This window comes from Sus scrofa, chromosome 2 (genome assembly GCF_054392235.1).
Source record: "Sus scrofa isolate SSC_HxYL_T2T_F1_AM1 chromosome 2, Sscrofa_HxYL_maternal_Yorkshire_Landrace_v2.0, whole genome shotgun sequence".
NCBI lineage: Eukaryota > Metazoa > Chordata > Mammalia > Artiodactyla > Suidae > Sus > Sus scrofa.
This window is the reverse complement of record NC_139384.1, coordinates 130,525,105-130,547,792: the sequence shown is the minus strand read 5'-3', so window position 1 is coordinate 130,547,792 and position 22,688 is coordinate 130,525,105. Positions and strand designations below refer to the sequence as shown.

General features: G+C 37.2%; 1 protein-coding gene across 18 annotated transcripts in view; it reads right to left on the bottom strand.

Annotated features, from left to right (window-relative positions):
* The window catches only part of AP3S1 (adaptor related protein complex 3 subunit sigma 1), an 80,348-nt gene that overhangs the window by 13,293 nt on the left and 44,367 nt on the right, over window positions 1–22,688 (bottom strand). For 12 of the 18 annotated variants that reach the window (XR_014838602.1, XR_014838601.1, XR_014838598.1 and 9 more), the window contains 2 exons: window positions 19,331–19,402; window positions 2,813–2,920 (listed from right to left, as the gene is read on the bottom strand). Coding sequence is in view for 9 of the 18 variants with exons in the window: in XM_021084657.2 (XP_020940316.1) it covers window positions 2,813–2,920; window positions 19,331–19,402 (180 nt within the window). In the remaining 9 variants the exon portion in view is untranslated. Of the gene's footprint in view, window positions 1–2,454; window positions 2,921–14,850; window positions 17,892–18,836; window positions 19,403–22,688 lie in introns of those variants that run through there. The other 6 variants (XM_021084653.2, XM_021084656.2, XM_085014323.1 and 3 more) reach the window with 4 other exon arrangements.

Genomic DNA, 22,688 nt, shown 5'->3' with positions numbered 1-22,688 from the left:
TATTTGTTGTATGTATCTGGGTGCTCCTATGTTTGGGGCATATATGTTGATGATAGTAACATCCTCTCCTTGGATGGATCCCTTAATCATTAAATAGTGTCCTTCTTTGTCTTTCTTTATGTCTTTTGTTTTAAAGTCTATTTTGTCTGATATGAGCGTTGCAACTCCTGCTTTTCTGTCATGTCTATTGGCATGAAATACTTTTCCCCAGCCTTTCACTTTCAATCTATATGTATCTTTTGTCCTAAGGTGAGTTTCTTGTAGGCAGCATATTGAAGGTTTTTGCCGTTTTATCCACTCAGCCATTCTGTGTCTTTTGATTGGGGCATTCAGTCCATTGACATTTAAGGTGATAATTGATAGATGATTATTTATTGCCATTTGATCCTCGTGTTCCAGTTGATTCTATGGTTCTCCATTCTTCCTTTCTTTTTTTTTTTTTTTTTTTTTTTTTTTTTTTGGTTGGATGGTCTCCTGTTATTATCTGCTTGAGTGTATTTTTTTTTCATTTTTTGCAAATGCAATATTTGGTTTTGGCTTGTGGTTGCCCTGTTTTTTAAGTATGCTAACCCCTTCCCATAATTGTGTGTTTTAGCCTGATGGTCCTGTAAGTTCAAACACTTCATTATTATATTAAAATTAAGAAGAGAGACATACATACAAACAAAAAGGATTATTTACCTCCTAACATCCCTTGCCCACATTTTATGGTTTTGATGACTCTTTTATTTTTTTCTTTTTAATTTTATTTTGTTTGAAGCATGTTCATGATTAAATCTGTATGCTGGCTTATTTGAATGACTGCTCTCTGATTGTATCTTCCTCTGTCCTAGTTCTTCCTCTTCTTCTTCTTCTTTTTTTTTTTTTTTTTCTTTTCTTTTTTCTTCCCTTTCCTTCCTTTCTTTTGGTTTAGAGAAGCCCTTTCAATATTTCCTTTAACCTGGGTTTTGTGTTGCTGTATTCTTTAAGTTTTTGTTTGTTGGGAAAAATTTTTATTTCCCCTTCTATTTTAAATGATATTCTTGCTGGATAAAGTATTCTAGGTTGCATATTTTTTCCTTTGAGCACTTTAAATATCTCTTGCCATTCCCTCCTGGCCTGTAGTGTTTCTGTAGAGAAATCAGCTGATATTCTTATGGGGGTTCCCTTGTAGGTAACATTCTGTTTTTCTCTTGCTGCCTTTAGGATCCTCTCTTTATCACTAACTTTTGCCATTTTTATTATGATGTGTCTTGGTGTGGGTCTGTTTGGGTTCAGTTTGTTTGGGGCCCTCTGTGCTTCTTGTATCTTGAATCCAGTATCCTTTAGATTTGGGAAGTTTCCAGCGATAATTTCTTCAAATATATTTTCCATTCCCTTATCTTTTTCTACTCCTTCTGGAATTCCTATTATGCGTAGATTGGCTCGTTTTATATTATCCCATAGGTCTCTTATATTGCTTTCCAGTTTTTTGATTCGGTTTTCTGTCTGTTGACCAGATTGAGTGATTTCCATTATTCTATCTTCCATATCACTGATTCGTTCTTCTGCATTATTCATTCTGGTTTTTACTGCCCCTAGTTCAGTTTGCATCTCTGCAAATGAATGTTCTAGTTTTTCTTGGCTCCTCCTTATATTTTCTAGCTCCTTTCTGAGGGTATCTGCATTGCTGTTCATATCTTCTCTTAATTCCTTCAGTATTTTCACTATTTCTCTTTTGAACTCCAGGTCTGTCAGACTGCAGAGATCAGTTTCATTGTTGACTGTTTTAGGTGAGTTCTCCTGTTGGTTTGACTGGGGGTGGTTTCTCAGCTTCTTCATCTTGCTTGTTGTCTTCTTTCTCCTGAGGGAGTTGTACTCTCCGTTATCGGGTAGTGTTTGCCTTGTCACTGCCGTGGAATATTTCCTGAGGGCTGTCGTTGTTGGTCAATCTTTTTTTTGAGGCAGTGTGGCTTTTCTGGAGTGTTGATGGGACTAACAGTGTTTCTTTGAAGCAAAGGAGGACTTCCTGAGGGCAGACAGGACTGGGAGGTCCACCCCACGATGGTAGCAGATTTCACTTGGTTCTCAGCACCCCCTGGGGTCTTGGGCGGGTAGCAGGGCCCTTGGAGACTCAAGAGGTTCCTCCCCAGGGCAGCCCGATTCAGAAAGACCGTCTGAGATCTTTTCCCGATTCCGCCAGGCTTGTTGCAGCTTTTCTGGGCTGCAGGGGGTCCTGCCTGGAGCTGGCAGTCCTATGCAGCTGGTCCACTAGGTCTCAGCACCCCTTGGGGTCTTGGGCGAGTAGCAGGGCCTTTGGAGACTCAAGAGGCTCCTCCCCAGAACAGCCCGACTCAGAAAGACCGTCTGAGATCTTTTCCCAATTCGGCCAGGCTTGTTGCAGCTTTTCTGGGCTGCAGGGGGTCCTGCCTGGAGCTGGCAGTCCTATGCAGCTGGTCCACTAGGTCTCAGCACCCCTTGGGGTCTTGGGTAAACTTATATATTTTTTTAAAACCAGTTCTAAGACTTCCTTGATAATTATTGACTAAGGTTTAATATCAAACATTGATTGCATTATTCAAATAAACAATTTTTTTAAGCAATAAGAACTGGAATTTAATTTATTACCCAATTTGACTGTGGCTAAAAGAATAAGCAAAATTATTTGGTGGATAGTGGTCACAGAACATTTAACATACTAAAATGTGTATATTCCATTTCTTTTTAAAACTGAATAAGCATACCAGCTATACCTAAAGAGTGATACTGAGGACAAACAGTGAAAGCTACAAATCATGCATAATTTATGATCATGCTTACCACCTTCAGTAACTAGAGCACTTTCCATTCTTACCTCAGATTTCTCCAGTTTATTTTGCGCATCAATTTGTGTAACAATCTCATTCATGTTGGTCTCCAATACCATTCCTCCCATCACCATTTCTGCAAGAATATTGTGAACCTAAAGGGAAATAAAGAAAACTCATTATAAGAACGTTTCAAGATTCCAGTAATTTTTATTTCATATTCAGTTGCGTCTATTTTATGAGCTGTAAAATAAAAATAATTTGGAGTGAGCATTCATAATACACATTTGTCACTACTGTGAAGCCTTGGGCAATTATACAAACTTATTTAGCTTCTAGTTTAATGAAATGTAAAACAGGCATAACAGAACCTCCTTCACAGATTGTTGAAAGGATTAAGTGAGGTAAACCACCACAGAAGTGCCAAAAACAAAGTAAATAATCAATAAACATTAGCTACCATTATCGTAGTATCAAGTTTAATGCTTAAAAAATTACCTATCTGGCCTTTTATACAGATTCTTAGTCAATAACTATTAAGTTACTTTATGTCTAAGATACTTAACAAAGCTATATGGCATTACTACAAGACCCAGATTTAAAATGAAGTAAAATTGTCTTTTTATTAAAGGTACTTTAATAATGCTTTTAATAAGCCCTCTCTATGTGTCTAATTACTCAGATTTTTCAATCATCAAAAATATTTTATAATGACTAAAAATAACATTTTCCACTAGGGAGAAAACCTATAACCACGAGTTTTGTCATAAGGTATTTACTGGTCAAAAATCATCAATTCATAGCTGAATTGAGTGTCAAAGAATAGTACACTGTGCTATAATTTTTAAAAAACAACGTGGTGGCATTAAAAATGAAGACTGTGAAATTAGATAGGTAGAAATATTGACTCTACCACTTATTAGTTGCATGCCCTTCAACAGCTACTTGACCTCTATGTCACCTTATCTGTAAACCAGAGACAGAAAGAAACAGTATGGGTACCTCATTATAGATACATCATAGAGTTATCACAGGAATTAAATAAATTCATGTAAAGTACATAGCACAGTATCTAACAGGTTTTTTAAACAAAAATTCTTTTGATTAAATATATATTATACTATTTGATTTTCATTCCTTTTTAAGATTTCATTTCAATGTATTTATGATTTTAGAAACATCCTATCATTATTTACTAATGTTTCATTTTGGAAAGATGGACACCTCATGTACCAATTTTGAAGAATTATAGAAATTACTTTCCCTGAGCAAACAAAACCAGAAGCCACAACTGATTGAAAAACTAGCACCAAATATCATCACTTCTACTATTATCCTTTGTGTTATTAGATACCATTTATTAAAACTCCATTTTGATGCTAGACTTATAGTATCTAATTAAAAAAATTTTTATTAAAGTATAGTTGATTTACAATGTTGTGCTAATTTCAACTGTACAGAAAAATGATTCAGTTTAGACATATATACCATATATATTCATTTCCATATTCTTTCCCATTTCTGTTTATTACACGATATTGAGTATACTCTCTGTGCTATATAGTAGGACCTTGTGGTTTATCCATAACGTTTGCATCTGCTAGTCCCAAACTCCCAATTCAACCCTCCTCTGGTCCTTCTCCCCTGATGGTATTTAAATTAATTCTTACATTAACCTTTGTTACAGCTGAGAGAATAAACCAGCTTACTCAAGACACATTGGCTAACATGGCAAATCAATGACTCAAACCTAAATCTGAGTGATCCAAGTCTAATATTTTGCTTTCTTCTACTAACAATAATTAATGAAATTGAGAGTCTTAATCTACAAAAATTCAATGAAAGGTCAACAAGGCAACTAGATGATAAAATAAAATTACTTTATAATAGCTAATAGGTACAACATGCAGGAAAGAAAAGTGTTCAGAAAGAAAGGCTATGTCCAGGGGACAGAGATTCATTAATATATCTGTTTCAGCAGTTGAAAGTCCTCTATTCTTTTTAAAACAAATTCTCATGTGCCGATAGAAGTGTAGCAACTCCACCACCCCCACTTTGCCCAGGTTTTCTTGAGGGTTCACCCCTAAGTACATGGCACTACTGCCTTTCAAAACATCCCAGAACACAAGCACTAGATTGCAGGACACCACAGATTTCAGTATTACTGAAACAGCTACCAAGTGTAGAGCCATCAACATATGAGCAGCCTACAAATCTGAGTCGTACACAGGAAATTCTAAGAATGTCGTATGTCAATTTAAGAGCTAAGGACTAGGATGCAAATTTGTGCTTAAAGTAAAAATAATTCCTATGAAAGCAAATTCAGATCCAAAAGACAGAAAATACAAATGAAGGGCCTGTGAGCTAAATCCTTAATAAATGCCTAAAGACTGTATTCTCAATGAGGTACTATAATACATTACATAGAAATTCAAAGAGATAAGCAGGATGGGAATAAGAATTATTAATTGGGAGGCTACTCCAATATTATCTAGGTCATGGTGTCCAAAACAAGGTATGTCTCACGAGGAAGGGAAATTTAGAAGATGAACACGTCCAATGACAGAAAAATTCATGTTCAAGAAATGAAAAAAAATAAATGGAGTTTCCGCTGTGGCTCAGCAGTAACGAACCCACCCGGTATTCACGAGGACTACAATCCCTGGCCCCACTCAGTGGGTTAAGGATTCAGCATTGCCGTGACCTGTAGTGTAGGTTGCAGACATGGCTCGGATCTGATACTGCCATGGCTGTGGCCCAGGCCAGCAGCTACAGCTCTGACTGGACCCCTAGCCTAGGAACTTTCATATGCCACAGCCCTAAAAAGACAAAAGAATTGAGAAAATTTCTGGCAGACTTAATACAAGAAAGAAGATGATAAAAGCTCTGCTTTTAGCTTAGCCAACTCATATGGTTGACATACTCCAATATTTTGTTTTATAAATTTTACTTAAAACAGATTTTTTTGGAAATAAATGGTTAAAAATATGCTTATAATACAACTCATCTACTAAACTGCTTTGATGTTCACCTAAATAAGAGTTCAATGAGATTTCACTCTTTTTATGAATTTTTGTAGGCATTTAAGTGCTTAAAAAGTGGCAAATACCACATTAACAATGTATTTTTGCCTTAAAAAATATATACATAGGTATATGCCCTATCTACTCAAGGACATAACTTCTTCTGGACATAGACCATAACTTCTAAAATTCATTTTTATTTTTTAAAATCACAATATAAGCCATAAAGAAAACTTAAATATAAGAAGTCTCTACTACTCTCTGCTTCTATGATTAGGTCCTTCTATCCAAAGATAATCACAATTAATTATATCTTACACACCATTCCAGAAATCTTGTTATGCATATACTTGATATATGCATATATATAACATACACAAGTAAGATCATATGTATATATTATTCCCACAGTTCTACAAGAAAATGACTTGAAAGTTAGAGGCAAGAGAAAATGAGCATATGAATTAATTAATAAAAGATCCTAGAGCCACATATATGTACACTAATCATCAATGAAACTGCTCGTAAGAGCAAAGAAAAATACAAAATTAAAACGGTGAATCAACCTTACAAAATTTTCTCAGGTCAGTCTCCCAAAGCAACAGAAATAAAAGCAAAAATAAACCAATGGGACCTAACCAAACTGACAAGCTTTTACACAGCAAAGGAAACCAAAAAGAAAACAAAAAGACAACTTACAGAATGGGAGAAAATAGTGTCAAATGATGCAACTGACAAGGGCTTAATCTCTAGAACATACAAGCAACTTATACAACTCAACAACAAAAAAGCCAGCAACCCAACTGAAAAAAATGGGCAAAAGAACTGAACAGACATTTCTCCAAGGAAGATATACAGATGGCCAACAAGCACATGAAAAAATGCTCAACATCCCTGATTATTACAGAAATGCAAATCAAAACTATCATGAGATACCACCTCACACCAGTCAGGAGTTCCCGTCGTGGCGCAGTGGTTAACGAATCCGACTAGGAACCATGAGGTTGCGGGTTCGGTCCCTGCCCTTGCTCAGTGGGTTAACAATCCGGCGTTGCCGTGAGCTGTGGTGTAGGTTGCAGACGCGGCTCGGATCCCGCGTTGCTGTGGCTCTGGTGTAGGCCGGTGGCTACAGCTCCGATTCAACCCCTAGCCTGGGAACCTCCATATGCCGCAGGAGCAGCCCAAGAAATAGCAACAACAACAACAACAAAAAGACAAAAAAAAAAAAAAAGAATAGCTATCATTAATAAGTCCACAAATAACAAATGCTGGAGGGAGTGTGGAGAAAAGGGAACCGTCCTACACTGTTGGTGGGAATGTACAACTACTATGGAGAACAGTACAGAGATACTTTAGAAAAATAAAAATAGAACTACCATATGACCCAGCAACCCCACTCTTGGGCATATACCTGGACAAAACTTTCCTTAAAAAAGGCATATGCACCCGCATGTTCATTGCAGCACTATTCACAACAGCCAAGATATGGAAACAACCCAAATGTCCATCGACAGATGATTGGATTAGGAAGATGTGGTATATATACACAATGGAATACTACTCAGCCATAAAAAAATAATGCCATTTGCAGCAACATGGATGGAACTAGAGACTCTCATACTAAGGGAAGTAAGTCAAAAAGAGAAAGACAAATACCATATGATATCACATATCTAGAATCTAACATACAGCACAAATGAACCTTTCTACAGAAAAGAAAATCATGGACATGGAGAATAGACTTGTGGTTGCCGAGGGGGAGGGGGAGGGAGTGGGATGGACTGGGAGCTTGGGATTAATAGGTGCAAACTATTGCTATTGGAATGGATTAGCAATGAGATCCTGCTGTGTAGCACCGAGAACTATGTCTAGTCACTTATGATGGAGCATGATTATGTGAGAAAAAAGAATGTATACACATATGTGTAACTGGGTCACTATGCTGTACACTAGGAAAAAAATTGTATTGAGGAAATAACAATTTAAAAAAGTAAAAAAAAAGTATTAATTACTATACACCTAAAATGAGAGAAATCTACAGATTACTTAGAAATATAGGTAGGTTATTAAAGGAAAAATGGCTGGGACAGAACAATATCTATACCATAGTCCTACTGAGGTATACCAAAAATAAAAATTATACACATACACATACTTGGTTATACCCAAAAAACTCTGGAAAGTCAAACGAATACTTCAAAAAAATTTCTTTAAGAGAAGTTTTAGGTTCACAACAAAATTAAGAGGAAAGTACAGAGTACACAGACTTTCCCATACACACAGCCTATCCAGAGAGGTAAATTTTTTACAACTAATGAACTTATACTGACACAACATAATCACCCAAAGTCATAGTCTATCTCAGGGTTCTCTTTTGGAACTGCACATTCTATGAGTTTTGACAAATATGATAAATATCTATCATTACAGTATCACACAAGGTACCCTAAATATCAATGCTCCATTTATTTGTCTACCCTCTCCCTCCCCAACCCTGGCAACCACTAATCTTTTCAGTGTCTGTATAGTTCAGAATGTCATATAGTTGGAATCATAAAGCACACAGCATTTTCTCTTCTTTTTCTTGGCTGTGCACATGGCATGTGGAAGTTCTGGGGCTGGGGACTGAACTCACCACAGCAGTGGCCCAAGCTGCTGCAGTAACAATAGCAGATCCTTAAACCCTCTGCACCACAAGGGAATTCGAGTACACAGCCTTTTCTGATTGCACTTCGTAACATGCAATTCAAGGTTCCTCAATGTCTTTTCATAGCTTGAGAGTTCACTTATTTTTAGCACTGAATAAAATTCCACTGACTGGATATAACACAATGTATTTATCCAGTTAACTACTGAAGGACATCCTAGTTGTTTTCGAGTTTTGACAACTGTGCAAAGAGCTGCTATAAACATCCATGTGCAGGAATTTGTATGGACATTAAGTTTTCAACTCTTTTGGGTGAACATCAAGGTGCATGACTGCTGGATTCTAGGTAAAGAGTATATTTAGTTTTTTAAGAAAATGCCAACTGTCTTCCAAAGTGAATATACCACGTTTCATTCCTATCAGAAATGAATGAGAATTCCTACTGTTTCTCACCCTAACCAGCGTTTGTTGTTTCAGTGTTCAGGATTTTGGCCATTCCAATAGGTGCACAATGTGCTGTAAATATTTTTTAGTTAGATAGTGGTTACCTAAAGAATGAGACTGGAGGGTTCCCATCGTGGCACAGCAGAAACGATTCTGACTAGGAAGCATGCGGTTGCAGGTTCAATCTCTGGACTCACTCGGTGGGTTAAGGATCTGGTGTTGCCATGGGCTATGTTGTAGGTCGCAGACGTGGCTGGGATCTGGCATTTCTGTGGCTCTGGAAGAGGCCGGCGGCAACAGCTTTGATTCGACCCCTAGCCTGGGAACCTCCATATGCCATGGGTGTGTCCCCAAAAAGACAAAAGACAAAAATAAACAAACAAATAAATAAATAAAATTTCTAAAAAAAACAGGAAGAATGAGACTGGAGGACTGGGGGGAAATGGAGATTTAGAGTTCATTTTATGGGGGTTTTTTTGGTTTATTTGTTTTGAAAAACTTTTAAAATGAGCACATAATGCTTTAAAAAAAGTAAATAAAAGGCTTGCTAAAACTAAAACAGAGACCATTCAGAGGAACAATACTAAAGGCAATGGCCATATACATATTTAAGTTATTAAGAGGTAGCTCAGGAGTTCCCACTGTGACTCAGTGGGTTAAGTGCCCAACATAGTCTCTGCTAGGATTCAGGTTCAATCCCTGGCCTAAGTGGGTTAGGGATCCAATGTTGCTGTGGCTGTGGCACAGGCCTGTACCTGCAGCTCAATTCGACCTCTAGCCTGGGAACTTCCATATGCCACCAGGTGTGGCTATAAAAAAAAAAAAAGAAAAAGGAAAACAAACAAAAAAAGAAGTAGCCCAAAGATGTTGAATATTTGCTGGTAATAAGAAAAGACAGGCATGCCACTTTTTACATGTATTTTAAACAATAAGAAGTCTTTTTATGTGTCAATGCAGAAGCTAAGATTTTGCTTAAAACTATTTTAATATAGTAAGTTCCCATTGTGGCTCAGTGGTAAAGAGTTCGACTAGTATCCATGAGGATGCAGGTTCAATCTCTGGCCTCGCTCAGTGGGTTAAGGATCCAGCATTGCCATGAGCTGTGGTGTAGGTCAAAAACACAGCTCAGATCTGGTGTTGCTGAGGCTACGGCACAGGCCGGCACCTGCAGCTCCAATTCGACTCTGAGCCTGGGAACTTCCATATGCTGCAGTTGTGGCCCTGAAAGAAAAAAACAAACAAAACAACTACTTTAACATATAAGATTAAGTGGTCTCTATATTATTATTTATAAAATATTAAAATGCACATTGTGGGACTCTAATAAATATTAAATATATTTTTTCTTCAAAATCATTTATCGCAACCATCTCAAAAGTTCAAAAGTTAAAATAATATGGCGTTTTTCTGTACTTAACAGTTTCACTATTCCTACCAGGAAACCATATTTATTAAATATTTATATATGTTCTTTACACAACCCTGAAAAGTATTAAGCACTCAATCAATATTTTGTAAAATGTGTTTGGCCTCATCTGCAGAATATGGAAGTTCCCCAGGCCAAGGATTGAATCCAAGCCCCAGCTGCAACTCATGCCACAGCTGCAGCAACACTGCACCACTGTTAGAACTCTTTAACAGGAGTTTTTAAAGTCAGGGGAGGCAAAGCAGAGCTATAAGGCTACTCTAAAAATTACAATACTAGAAGATATGATTTTTTATTAAGATAGAATACCCAATTATGATGAAATTATACATTATATAAAATATGTTAGAAAATTTCTATTTACATACTTTCGTGGGTCATACTGTTACTAATTTGATAATAAAATGTTTTATATATATTTACCAATAAAAATTTAAACATTGTACCTATAATAATCTATTCATATCTATATTTATAAATCTAAATGGTCTCAATAAATTTCACTTCACATTTTAGTATTTCTTCAAATCTAAGCTACAATTGAGGATTAAAAAAATCATCACTTTACATACCACTGAAAAGGAAAAATCCTGGCAATTAAATTATGACAAGCTATAGAATTGTAAATGAATCCTGATCTCAAATATGCTAAAATGTGAAAGAATATCAGCATTTTAGAATCAATAAGACAGGCATATTTTCTTGCCATGCTTTAGCTCCAGAGGTATTTATAAACAAAAGTTTTAATGAAAAAAATTAAATAAGAAAACAAATGTCTTTGGGTTTTACTGGATTCATTAGCAACATTAAAAAAAAAAAAGATTAGCCTCAGAAATATACCCTCACAGAACTTAAATTTAAAAATACATTAAACTCTTGTATAATAATTCTCCAACTGAATAGCTGAAATATCAAAGTGTTATATAAATCAAAATGTTCACTTGATAATGTCATTAGCCTGAAGAAAGTGTTTGCTAAGGACATAATCAATTCTACAGTTATCTAGTTAATATTACGTTGAGACTGATTCAGTTGTGCAGGATCTGCTGCAACCCCCAAACAAACTACCGGTTTGTTTTTTTTTCCTTTTTACAGTGCAACTGTTGCATATGTAGGTTCCCAGGCCAGGGTTCAAATCAGAGCTGCAGCTAGGGCCTATGCCACAGCCCCAGCAATGGCTGGGTCTGAGCCACATCACAGCCTGTGGCAAAGCTGGACCCTTAACCCAATGAGCAAGGCCAGGGATTGAACCTGCATTCTCACAGAGACAATAACCCATTAAACCACAATGGAACTCCTATCTTATTTAATATTCTACTATGAAAAACATTCTAAAGTATGACAATTTCAAAAATAATCTTAAAAGGAATTAAGAGTGTATTTTGGAGGTCCCATCGTGGCTCAGTGGTTAACAAATCTGACTACATCCATGAGGATGTAGGTTCAATCCCTGGCCTTACTCAGTGGGTTAAGGATCCGGCGTTGCCGGGAGCTGTGGTGCAGGTCACAGATGCAGATCAGATCCCACACTGCTGTGGCTGTGGTGTAGGCCAGCAACTACAGCTCCAATTCAACCCGTAGCCTGGAACCTCCATATGCCATGAGCGCGGCCCTAAAAAGGAAAAAAAAAAAAAAAAAATTTTTAAAAAGGATATTTTATCACCCCATTAAAATGCTGATAAAATTTTTTAAGACAAAATGGAAAGGATAAGTATAAACATACTTTACCATACTACAATATGCTAATAATAATGAAGACATTCATTAATTGTTGACCAGTGGAAAGCAACAGAGATACAATAACTTACAGTAATAGGTAAGAGTAATTCTACTTTGGTACACAGAGCTTTTTTTTCCGCCTTTGTGTCTTAAGGCCACAGGTGTGGCATATGGAAGTTTCCAGGCTAGGGGTCGCGAATCAGAGCTGCAATTGCCGGCCTATGCCACAGCCAGAGCAATGTGGGATCCAAGACTCATCTGCAACCTACACCATAGCTCATGGCAATGCCAGACCCTTAACCCACTGAGCGAGGCCAGGAATCAGACCCACATCCTCATGGATACTAGTTGAGTACATTACCGCTTAGCCACAATGGGAACTCCACACAATGCATTTTATACTCACAGTGAATGCGAATGTCTCAATGAAAATCAAATTATTCAAGTTTGACTGAAGAACTAGAAAGCTGTCTACTTGCTATTCCATATTTTGGGCTGATTATATAGAATCCTTTTTTAAAGACTGCTTATCATAAGAATCACAGATGCTCATTAAAAAACCTTAGAACGGAGTTCCCATCGTGGCTCAGTGGTTAAGGAATCCCACTAGGAACCATGAGGTTGCGGGTTCAATCCCTGGCCTCACTCAGTGGGTTAAGGATCTGGTGTTGCCGTGAGCTGTGGTGTAGGTCGCAGACATGGCTCGGATCCCGCATTGCTGTGGCTCTGGTGTAGGCTGGCAGCTATGGCTCCAATTCAACCCCTAGCCCGGGAACCTCCATATGCCTCGAGAACGGCCCAAAAAATGGCAAAAAGACAAAAAAAAAAAAAAAATAAAATAAAATAAAGTAAACCTTAGAATGAATATTCCTGACTTATGTGTTATTATTGACTTGTATTTTAATGCTATGCATGTTTTCTTAATTTTAATTTCATAAGTACTTTAACAGTCAATGTTCTTTTATCCTCACTCACAGATTTACTTCTATCTTTGCTCTTCTTCCCTCTTCAATTCACTCCTTCTCATATCTCAGATTTTTTTCTGTGTAAACTACCCTCTTAAGAGGGTAGTCCAAAAGCTCATTGGTTGCAAATTCTCTCATTATTTCTCTAACAATGTGTTTATTTCACCCACAGTCTTAACAAATATTTTTGCTAATTTTAGAATTACAGTTTCGCTGTTACTTTCTTTCAGCATATTGTCTTCTAGCTTCTGTATTGTCTTGAGAAATCAATTCCCAAATCTGATCATTGCTCTTATAAAAATAATATGTCTTTTACTTCTGGATGATTTTAAGAGCTCTTTCTCTGCTATTCAACTTTACTGTCATTAGTCTATATGTGGATTTCTTTTTATTTATTCTGTTTGTGATTCTTTATCTGTGGACTGGCTTCTTCCATTAATTCTGGAAAATTCTCAGCATAGTCAATACCTGTATCATTTCCACTAAAAGGAATCAGGGCTCCTAGATGGAATGACTGATAACATGTTTAGAGCAGGAAATAAACAAAATGAATCTGGAACATCTAGTTTTATCAGAACAAAGATGCTATCAAAGTCCATGAGGGGGAGAGGGGTCATGTCAAAAGAACTGAGAAGACAACCTGAAGTGGTTCCCAATGGCCAAAGACAGGGCAATGTGATCATCAAAAAGAATGATATCTGCAGTGGATTAAAACAAAAACGAATTAATTATGTTAAAATTCATATGTCACAGGGCACTAAAAGAAATTCAATGATCATTTTGAGTGGGTACTAGGGAAAGAAATGCTATGAAAGCTGGTGTATAGAAGGAAATATTCTAGAATTTATTCTGTCTTTCCTATATACACTATATCATTTTAAACCCATCATCTGTCTTTTAATGGAATGTTTCACTCAATTCACGCTTAGTGTACTGAATAATACATCTATTTTAAATTATTTCCTATTCCTCCCCTAAGTTGGCTGGTTTGATCAAATTTTTTTTTTTTTTTTTTTGTCTTTTGTCTTTTGTTGTTGTTGTTGTTGTTGTTGTTATTGTTGCTATTTCTTGGGCCGCTCCCGCGGCATATGGAGGTTCCCAGGCTAGGGGTCGAATCGGAGCTGTAGCCACTGGCCTACGCCAGAGCCACAGCAACGCGGGATCCGAGCCACGTCTGCAACCTACACCACAGCTCACGGCAACGCCGGATCGTTAACCCACTGAGCAAGGGCAGGGACCGAACCCGCAACCTCATGGTTCCTAGTCGGATTCGTTAACCACTGCGCCACGACGGGAACTCCGATCAAATTTTTTTATATCATTTCCCCTTCTTTTAAATGAGAGATTCTATTGCTTATAATTTTTATTAATGAAAACTATCTTTCCTTGCTCTTTTAATCAAACAAATATGACTTTATTATTATTAATAAAATATCAAATCTTTTTTTTTTAATCACTGAGATGGTTTGTTTTCCTACTTAAATGCTCTGAGTATTCCCTATTCTCCTTTCCCCCAGTTGAATAAAAGCCTTTTAAAAATGCATGTTAAATATTTCAAATTCTCTTATCTTTTCCTTTTTTTCTCTTAATCTTTCAATTATATGCTTTGAGATTATTTCCTGCATTTACCTTCTATATGTAATGCAAACCTCAACTGTGACTATTCTGTTTTTTTTAAACTCTACAGTTTGAAAACACATTTTTAATTCCCAGGAAGACCTCTTCAAATTGGATCTTCTTAAGTACTTATTACCATTTTAAAACTTCAAGTTTTCATTAAACTTCTCCAGAAGTTTTTTTCATGGAGCATATGTTCTGATTGTTTGGCCTGCTCCTCACCTCTCTTGTTGACATGATATTCTTTTTCTTCTTTGGCTCACTGGTACTTAGGTCTCATTGCTGAGATACACTTAATGGTTAGACTTCTTCAGTTGGTGAAAGGAAAAGGAGTCACTCATTCCGTGCCCTGTGGTTTAAGGACAGGCTGTCAAGGCCCTTAAGAAGCACTGGGCTAGAGGAAACCACTCTGCCCTTAATTCTTCATTCTCCTAGCCTGGGGGATAGGATAGATACTGAGACCTCCAATCAGATCTCCCTTGCTCTGATCATTTGTGTGATTGGAGGCTGAAGGGAGGAGTGAAGAGAGCACATTCATAGCTGTCAGTGTCATACATCCTCCAAATCAAGCTCTTCATAAATCTTCAGCTTTCTCATCTTTGCCCTGGGATTTGATACTGTGTTGCAGTGGTAGTAACAAGTTGGGGATGCCCAACTAAGGCCACAGTGCTGAGGAAAGGGGCAGGCAACACAGTTGAGCAAATAAGCAGACCTTGCCAGCAGTAAACCCACAATGGCCATGTGGTAGAAGTTAGAAATAAACCAAGTTACTTGTATTTTAAGTGATTACCACAGAATAACTTAGCTGTAACAGAGTCTGACTCCACTTCTGATGTCTGACTGCTGAGATTTTAAGCCCCATTACTCTCCCTTCCTCTCTGCCCACGTCCAGGCAGGTTGATAATAAAGTCCAGGTTCTCCTTTGCGATGGTGAGAAGTTCAAACTATGGAAGACCTGGCCTGCATGTGGAAACCCTCACCCCAGCCCCACCTTCCCACCACATGAAACCCTAAGATAGTGCACATTCCTTGCTCTCCCCCTAAAAGCTTATTATGTGAGTGATACATCTTTTCACATCAGATCCTCTTGGTGTATACATGGTATCTTCAGTCTCTACATCCAAACCAATTTTGGGTAGAAGTTGCTGTCCACTACATTAGGGCGACTACAAATATCAGCCTATGCGATGGATACAGAAATTAGGACTTAAAGGTTTGTTATGAGAAATTCACTACAATCACAATAAAAGAAAATATACTTAGGGGTTGGGCAGAAAGCCACATGGAATCCATTATATTGGAAAGCTAGAAAGTTAGTGATGAATGTTTTCAGTGGAAAAACATTTGGCAAAACTATTACATGCAATACTTTGAGAAGCACCACAAAAACGCTTCCCTCTCTGACATAAAAATCAGTGATTTCCCAGATACTTGCAGCTTTGTCACCATGGATCCCAGAGGGATGGCATGTGGGACATGATAAACATGCTGCCTGAATTAGAAATACTTTGATATGAGTTACTGCAGCACAAACTAGCCCATCCTGACTGATAACAAAAGGGTATTCTTAACAACGTCCCCCCTTCCTTCCTCTATCCAAGTGTTATCTAACAGCACTCAAAGGATTGTGTACAAAACTCTCTATATTTGCCCCCAAGAGAAAATGAGCTGAGCTAGTTAGGAGATCCCTGACTGCTGGGTGGTCCAGGGCCGCTTGAAGCTGAAAACAAGCCTACTTTCATAGAAGGGCTGAAAACAAGACTTGTATTGTTTTAGGTAGAGATGTAGGGGCAGGAAATGTCTATTTGACTGGTCTCTAACTCCTGTTACACTGAAGATTTTCTTTCACTGCACTGAAAAAAAATTAAAACAAGAGCTTAGGCCAGAAAGAAGAGACACAGCTAATTTTGGCAGGTTCTAAAATAGTGATACAGTGTGAAATGAACAGGCTATACACACACTACATATATGATCTTATTTTTGCTTTTTTTAAAAGACATAGTTGTTTCTGTACTCATTTGTGCAAAAAACATTTTAGAAATAGACATACTCTAAAAAGTTAACACTCATGTTAATTAAACAAGGAGGCCATTAGAGTGAGGTGGCTCTAATACATCAGCAGTCTACATCAGCCAAGTAAAACCTATGCCTGAAATGCCTCAAGGTTAAGAAAGCAAAACCTAAGAACAATCAATCACAAACAGCCAATTTGGCTTTCCCAAATAAAGCACCTGCTTAAGCAAAAGCCAATCAGATAATTTCCTTGCTCTGCTTCTGCCTCTTTTCTATAAAAGGCTTTCTTTCCCCTGCTCCTGTTGGTAGACTGCTCTTAACCACTTCCAGTTTGGTGCTTCCCAATTTAAATCAATTTTTGCTCAAATAAACTTTTAAAAATTTTAATGTACCTCAGTTTATCTTTTAATACTAGGCAGTCTCAGAAATTGAGATGGCTTCTATTTACTTTCCTCTTATCTGCATTTTCTAATTTTTCTAAAATGAATGTATATTAATGTAAAACAGAAGTTTTAAAAACATTGTGTACTGGAGCTCCCACTGTGGCACAGTGGGTTAAGAACCTGACTGCAGTGGCTCATGGAGGTGTGGACTCAATTCCCAGCCCAGCTCAGTGGGTTAAAATATCTGGCATTGACCCAGCTATGGCTTGGATTCAATCTCTGACCCAGGAACTTACATATGACCTAGTTGAGGCCATAAAACAAACAAACAAAAAAAACACTGTGTGTCATGTACGTAAGTTTTGTATGTATGGAACTTAATTTGCCTGTTACAGAAAATTTTTATTGTTTAGTACAAAGGTGATAAATTTACCTGCAACATCTTACAACAGAATCCTCAACTTTTTCATAAAATTGCTAGAAGTATCATATAAGCTAATGATCTTTTGAGCAGTTATTCTAAAAATAGAACTTTAAAGTTTAACCATGTACCAAAAGAAACTTATAAATACTCTGAACACTATTACCTAAAAATAACAGGAGTCTCTGTTAGTGTGATAACAGAAGATGGATAATAACTGAGAAAAGCAGTAGAAAACTAAAAAAAATTCTCTCAAAAACACCACCTTTGGGGTTTCCCTTGTGGCTCAGCAGATTAAGAACCTAACTAGTATTCATGAGGATGCAGGTTTAATCCCTGGCCTCATTCAGTGGGTTAAGGATCTGGCACTACCAAAAGCTGTAGTATAGGTCGTGGACATGGCCTGGATCCAGCATTGCTGTAGCTGTGGTGTAGGCCAGTAGTTATGGCTCCGATTTGAACCCTAGCCTGGGAACCTCCATATGCCATAGGTCCAGCCCTAGAAATACAAAAAAACAAACCATCAAAAACCAGGTTTAAGTTCTCTATCCAAAATGAGTCAATAGATGAAATTAAGTCACTTGGTAAATTAGAAATACAATCTAAAGGATTGGCTATATCCTTGCACTATATTTTGATTGTGGTAGTGGTTATGTAACTACGTGCATTTACCAAACCTAGTAAAATGTATGCTAAAAGCTCCTGAATTTTAATGTGTATAAATTCTAACTCAAAAAAGCTGATTTCTTTAAAAAAAAATCACTTTTTGCTAAAATTTTCAGATTATTTTCATACTATTTTATTCAGTGGCTTAACCATTCAGAACAATCTGTTACATTTTACAAATATAATAGAGAAAAAAATCTATATATAGTGTATTTCCTATACTGGCTAGAGGTCTCAGTCATTCTTTCCTTTTCTCGCCTCCTTTTAGATAAGCCTTCAAAGTCCTGTCATCTCTACTTTCTTTCATCCCTACTTCACTGCCTTAGTTCATTTCTTTTTGGACTACGGCCATAGACTTCTGATTTCCTTGTGTTTTATCTCCCACCCACCAATTCAACATTCTTAACACAGAAGAAAATTATCTTTCCTTCTAAAAAATGAACAAAGTAACGGTAATGCCAATAAAAATTTGTTTTCTAAAATTAAACTGCTTCAGAATAAAGCCCCAAATCCATGGCACTAAAGATACTTTACAATTAGACCTCCTGAGAGTTAACCATTGCAGCTCAGCAGTAATGAACCTGACTAGTATCCATGAGGACTCGGGTTCAAGCTCTGGCCTTGCTCAGTGGGATAAGGATCCAGCATTGCCATGAGCTGTGGGGTAGGTTGCAGACATGGCTTGGATCTGGCATTGCTGTGTCTGTGGCGTAGGCGGGCAGCTACAGCTCCTATCCAACCCCTAGCCTGGGAACTTCCATATGCAGCAGGTGTGGCCCTAAAAAGACAGATAATAAATAAATAAATAAATAAATAAGCAAGCCTACTGATCAATATCAAATCCTGGTGCCCTTCTCAAAGAAGGCTGTATTTTATATCTCTGCCAGAAGAACCATACTCTCCTTTTCTGCCTATAAATATCACTAACCCTTTAAAAATCCAGTTTAAATTTAATTTTCTCCATTCCCACTCTCCCTGGCAGAGAGTGATGCTGCATTAACATTCTGAACATACTTGTTAATACCACTGTTTCCTCCTCTAGATGTGAAATTCCTCTAGGCCAAGGTCTGAAACTTCTTCACTAAGTACAATACCTGGCTCATAGTAAATAAAACTTATGAACTGAATAAAGGAATAAAAACTGTGTTATTCACTGTGTTATTCACATTTTTACTTTGACAAATACAAACTAACATTTTTCTAAAACAAAAAGCTCAGAAAATATAACATAGAAACTGTACCTTATCTACATGGAAAATTAAATCCAGTTCACAGACATTTTCAAAACACTTGTCTAATGTTTCCACAAATACCTGAGAAAAAGAAAAAAAAAGGTTAAAAGTTTTTGAAAATGGGAAAAGTTCATTTAAATCTAATATCTACAAGGCAGACAATTCTTTTTTTTTTTTTTTTCTGGACACACCTGTGGCATGTGGAAGTTCCTGGGCCAGAGACTGAATCCGAGCTGCAGCTGCAGCAATGTTGGATCCTTTAACCCACTGCATTGGGCTGGGGATCAAACCCATGCCTCCACAGTGACCCATACCACTACAGGCAGATTCTTAACCCACTGAATATCAGCACATTTCTCTTTTTTAAATTAAAAATTGAATTAAGTGCAAAAGGAATAGACTATTCTTCATCTAAACTACTAACTACATTAATAAATGAAATACAATAAACAAAATAAACTTCTCTGAAAATTACTAAGAACTGGAAATTCTTGGCACCATTACTTACAAAAGTTCTGAAAAATACTCAAATCAGGCTCCCCATCTTCATATGAGAAAAAAGAAAGCTTATCCTAAGTATTTATCAAGATAGATGGGCAAACAGTCCAAGTCTCAACCCCATCTAATGTAGCCAGTAATTTTTAATAAGCAAATCAGTATAACTATCACTAAAAATTAAACTTATGAAAAGAACACAGACTTTGGAATAAGACTTACCTGGATTCCAATTCTGATTCAAATACCTTGTATGACCTTGTGTGGGAAAGGGTTAACTCAGTAAAGATGTGTTTCTCAAAATCTACACATCCCCCAAAATGGCCTTTGGCTAGTTCCTGGTAACTGAGCTCTTGGTCCTTGGAAAGTTCTATCTGATAAGAGTGTTTTGTATGCCTGTGGCCTTGGGCCACACTGCACCAATAGGAACAATTTATGCTAACAATGTGACTTATGATAAACAGGTTTCTTCTCTGAAGTTCTGGAGTTTAAGTAACCAAGGTCAATCACGGAGGTGAAGTGTCACATACCTTTGTGGCTGACCTCCAATAAAAATCCTGGACACCGAGGCAAGGATAAACTCTCCTAGCTCGGAACACTTTGCACATGTCATCATCACATAATACTTCTGGAGGAATTACGCACACCTATGTGACTCTAGCAGAAAGGGACAACACCTGGAAGCTTGCGATTAGTTTCTTCCATACTTCCCCTCATGTGCCTTTGATGACTTTACTCTGTATTCTTTCAGTGCAATAAACCTTAATCATAAGCATCGCCACTTCTGAGTTCTATAAATCCTAGCAAATCAGTGAGACCATCTTGGAGACCTCTGACACAAACTTTCAAAAATTAATCTCTTAAATTCCACTTTGGATAGCTGTCACTATTCTATGATCCTGTGGGACAGAGTAAAATCTAAACAGTAGGCTGCCAGCTATAATTACTCCACTCTGAGGCCAATTTACACAGATCCACACCCTAAGGCTCCTTCCTGGAATCAATGGAGGTGAATAAGACAGGTGAGACAACGTAGATATTTAACTATCTAATCATGATCAACATTGTTTTAGACCAGGGGTTGGCGAACTTTCTCTGAAAAGGGCCAGAGAATAAAGATTTTAGGCTTTGTGGGCCATACAGTATAGCACAAAAGCAACTACAGGCAATGGATAAACAAATGAGCATGGCTCTGTTCCAATAAAACTTCATTTACAAAAACAGGTAGCAGGCTGGACTTGAACTGCAGGCTTTAACTGGTTGACCTTTGACTTAGACTAAAATCACTAGGAAAAATAAAGAGATCAGTAATAATGAAGAATATACAGTTTTATACAAAATTTCATTTATGAGAAGGCATAAACAGGGCAGCCTCAAGAGGGTTCCTAGTTCATGTCAACTGTGTGGTAGGTAGAAAATAAATATTGTTGAGTACCTATCCAACTCCTAACTTTATCTATTTCTTCCCAAGGCCTTGGTGACATGGTCCATGGCATAATTTTATATCTAATTCAGATTTACTTTTCTTCTTGTTAGAACAGATTCTTATTATAAGAATATAATTCGATGATGCAGCTTGAACACAGAGTAAACAATATGAATAATAACTTCTTGAGGAAAGTAAGAATGGAAGTGAAAAAGAAAAAACTTTTCCAATGAGAAAGATGAAAATATTTTTGGAACAGTATCTGTAACTTGGAAAAAGTCTGAATACATTTATAAACTCACATTTAAATACGTCACGGGAAATACGAAGTTCCCATCATGGCTCAGCGGTTAACAAATCCGACTAGGAACCATGAGGTTGCGGGTTTGATCCCTGGCCTTGCTCAGCGGGTTAAGGATCTGGCGTTGCCATGAGCTGTGGTGTAGGTCACAGACTCAGCTCAGATCCTGAGTTGCTGTGGTTGTGGCGTAGGCTGGTGGCTACAGCTTCAATTAGACCCCTAGCCTGGGAACCTCCATATGTCGAGGGTGCGGCCCTGGAAAAGACAAAAAGACCAAAAAAAAAAAAAAAAAAGTCACAGGAAATAAAGCCACTTAAGTTCTTTCCATTGGTAAATTTTTACTTAGGTTCACTATACATACACAAAAACACACAACACTGTTGGTAGGAATGTAAATTGGTGTAGCCACTATGGTACACAGTATTGAGGTTCCCCCAAGAACTAAAAGTAAAAGTTCCACATAACCCAGCATTTCCATGGTTATACAGCTGACAGAAACAAAAACACTGATTTGAAAAGATATATGCACCCCAATGTTCATAGAAGCATTATTTACAACTGTCAAGATATGCAAACATAAAACATAGCTCCTACTTCTATTCCAAGTCTGAAAGTAATCTATAACACACACACACACACACACACACACACACACACACACACACACACACACACACACACACAGAGGAATACTATTCAGCCATGAAAAAGAATGAAATCTTGCCATTTGCAACAACTTGGATGAATTTGCGGGGTATTATACTTAGTGAAATAAGTCAAAGAGAAAGATAAATACTCCATGTTATCATTAATATGTGAAATCTAAAAATAAAACTATGGAATATACAACAAAACAGAAACAGACTCACAGATACAAAGAACAAACTAGTGGTTACTACTGGGAAGGGACAAGGAAGGAGGAGGCAAGATAGAGGTGGGGGACTGAGAGGTATAAACTACTACATATCAAATAAATGAGCTACAAGAACATATTGGAGTATAATCCATAAAAATTGTGAATCACTATGTTGTACACCAGAAACTAATGTAATGTTATAAGCCAACTATATCTCAACGATAAAAAAGTATACAAATCATAACAATGTTCAGCCAGATGAATTTTCACAAAGTAAACATATCTCTGT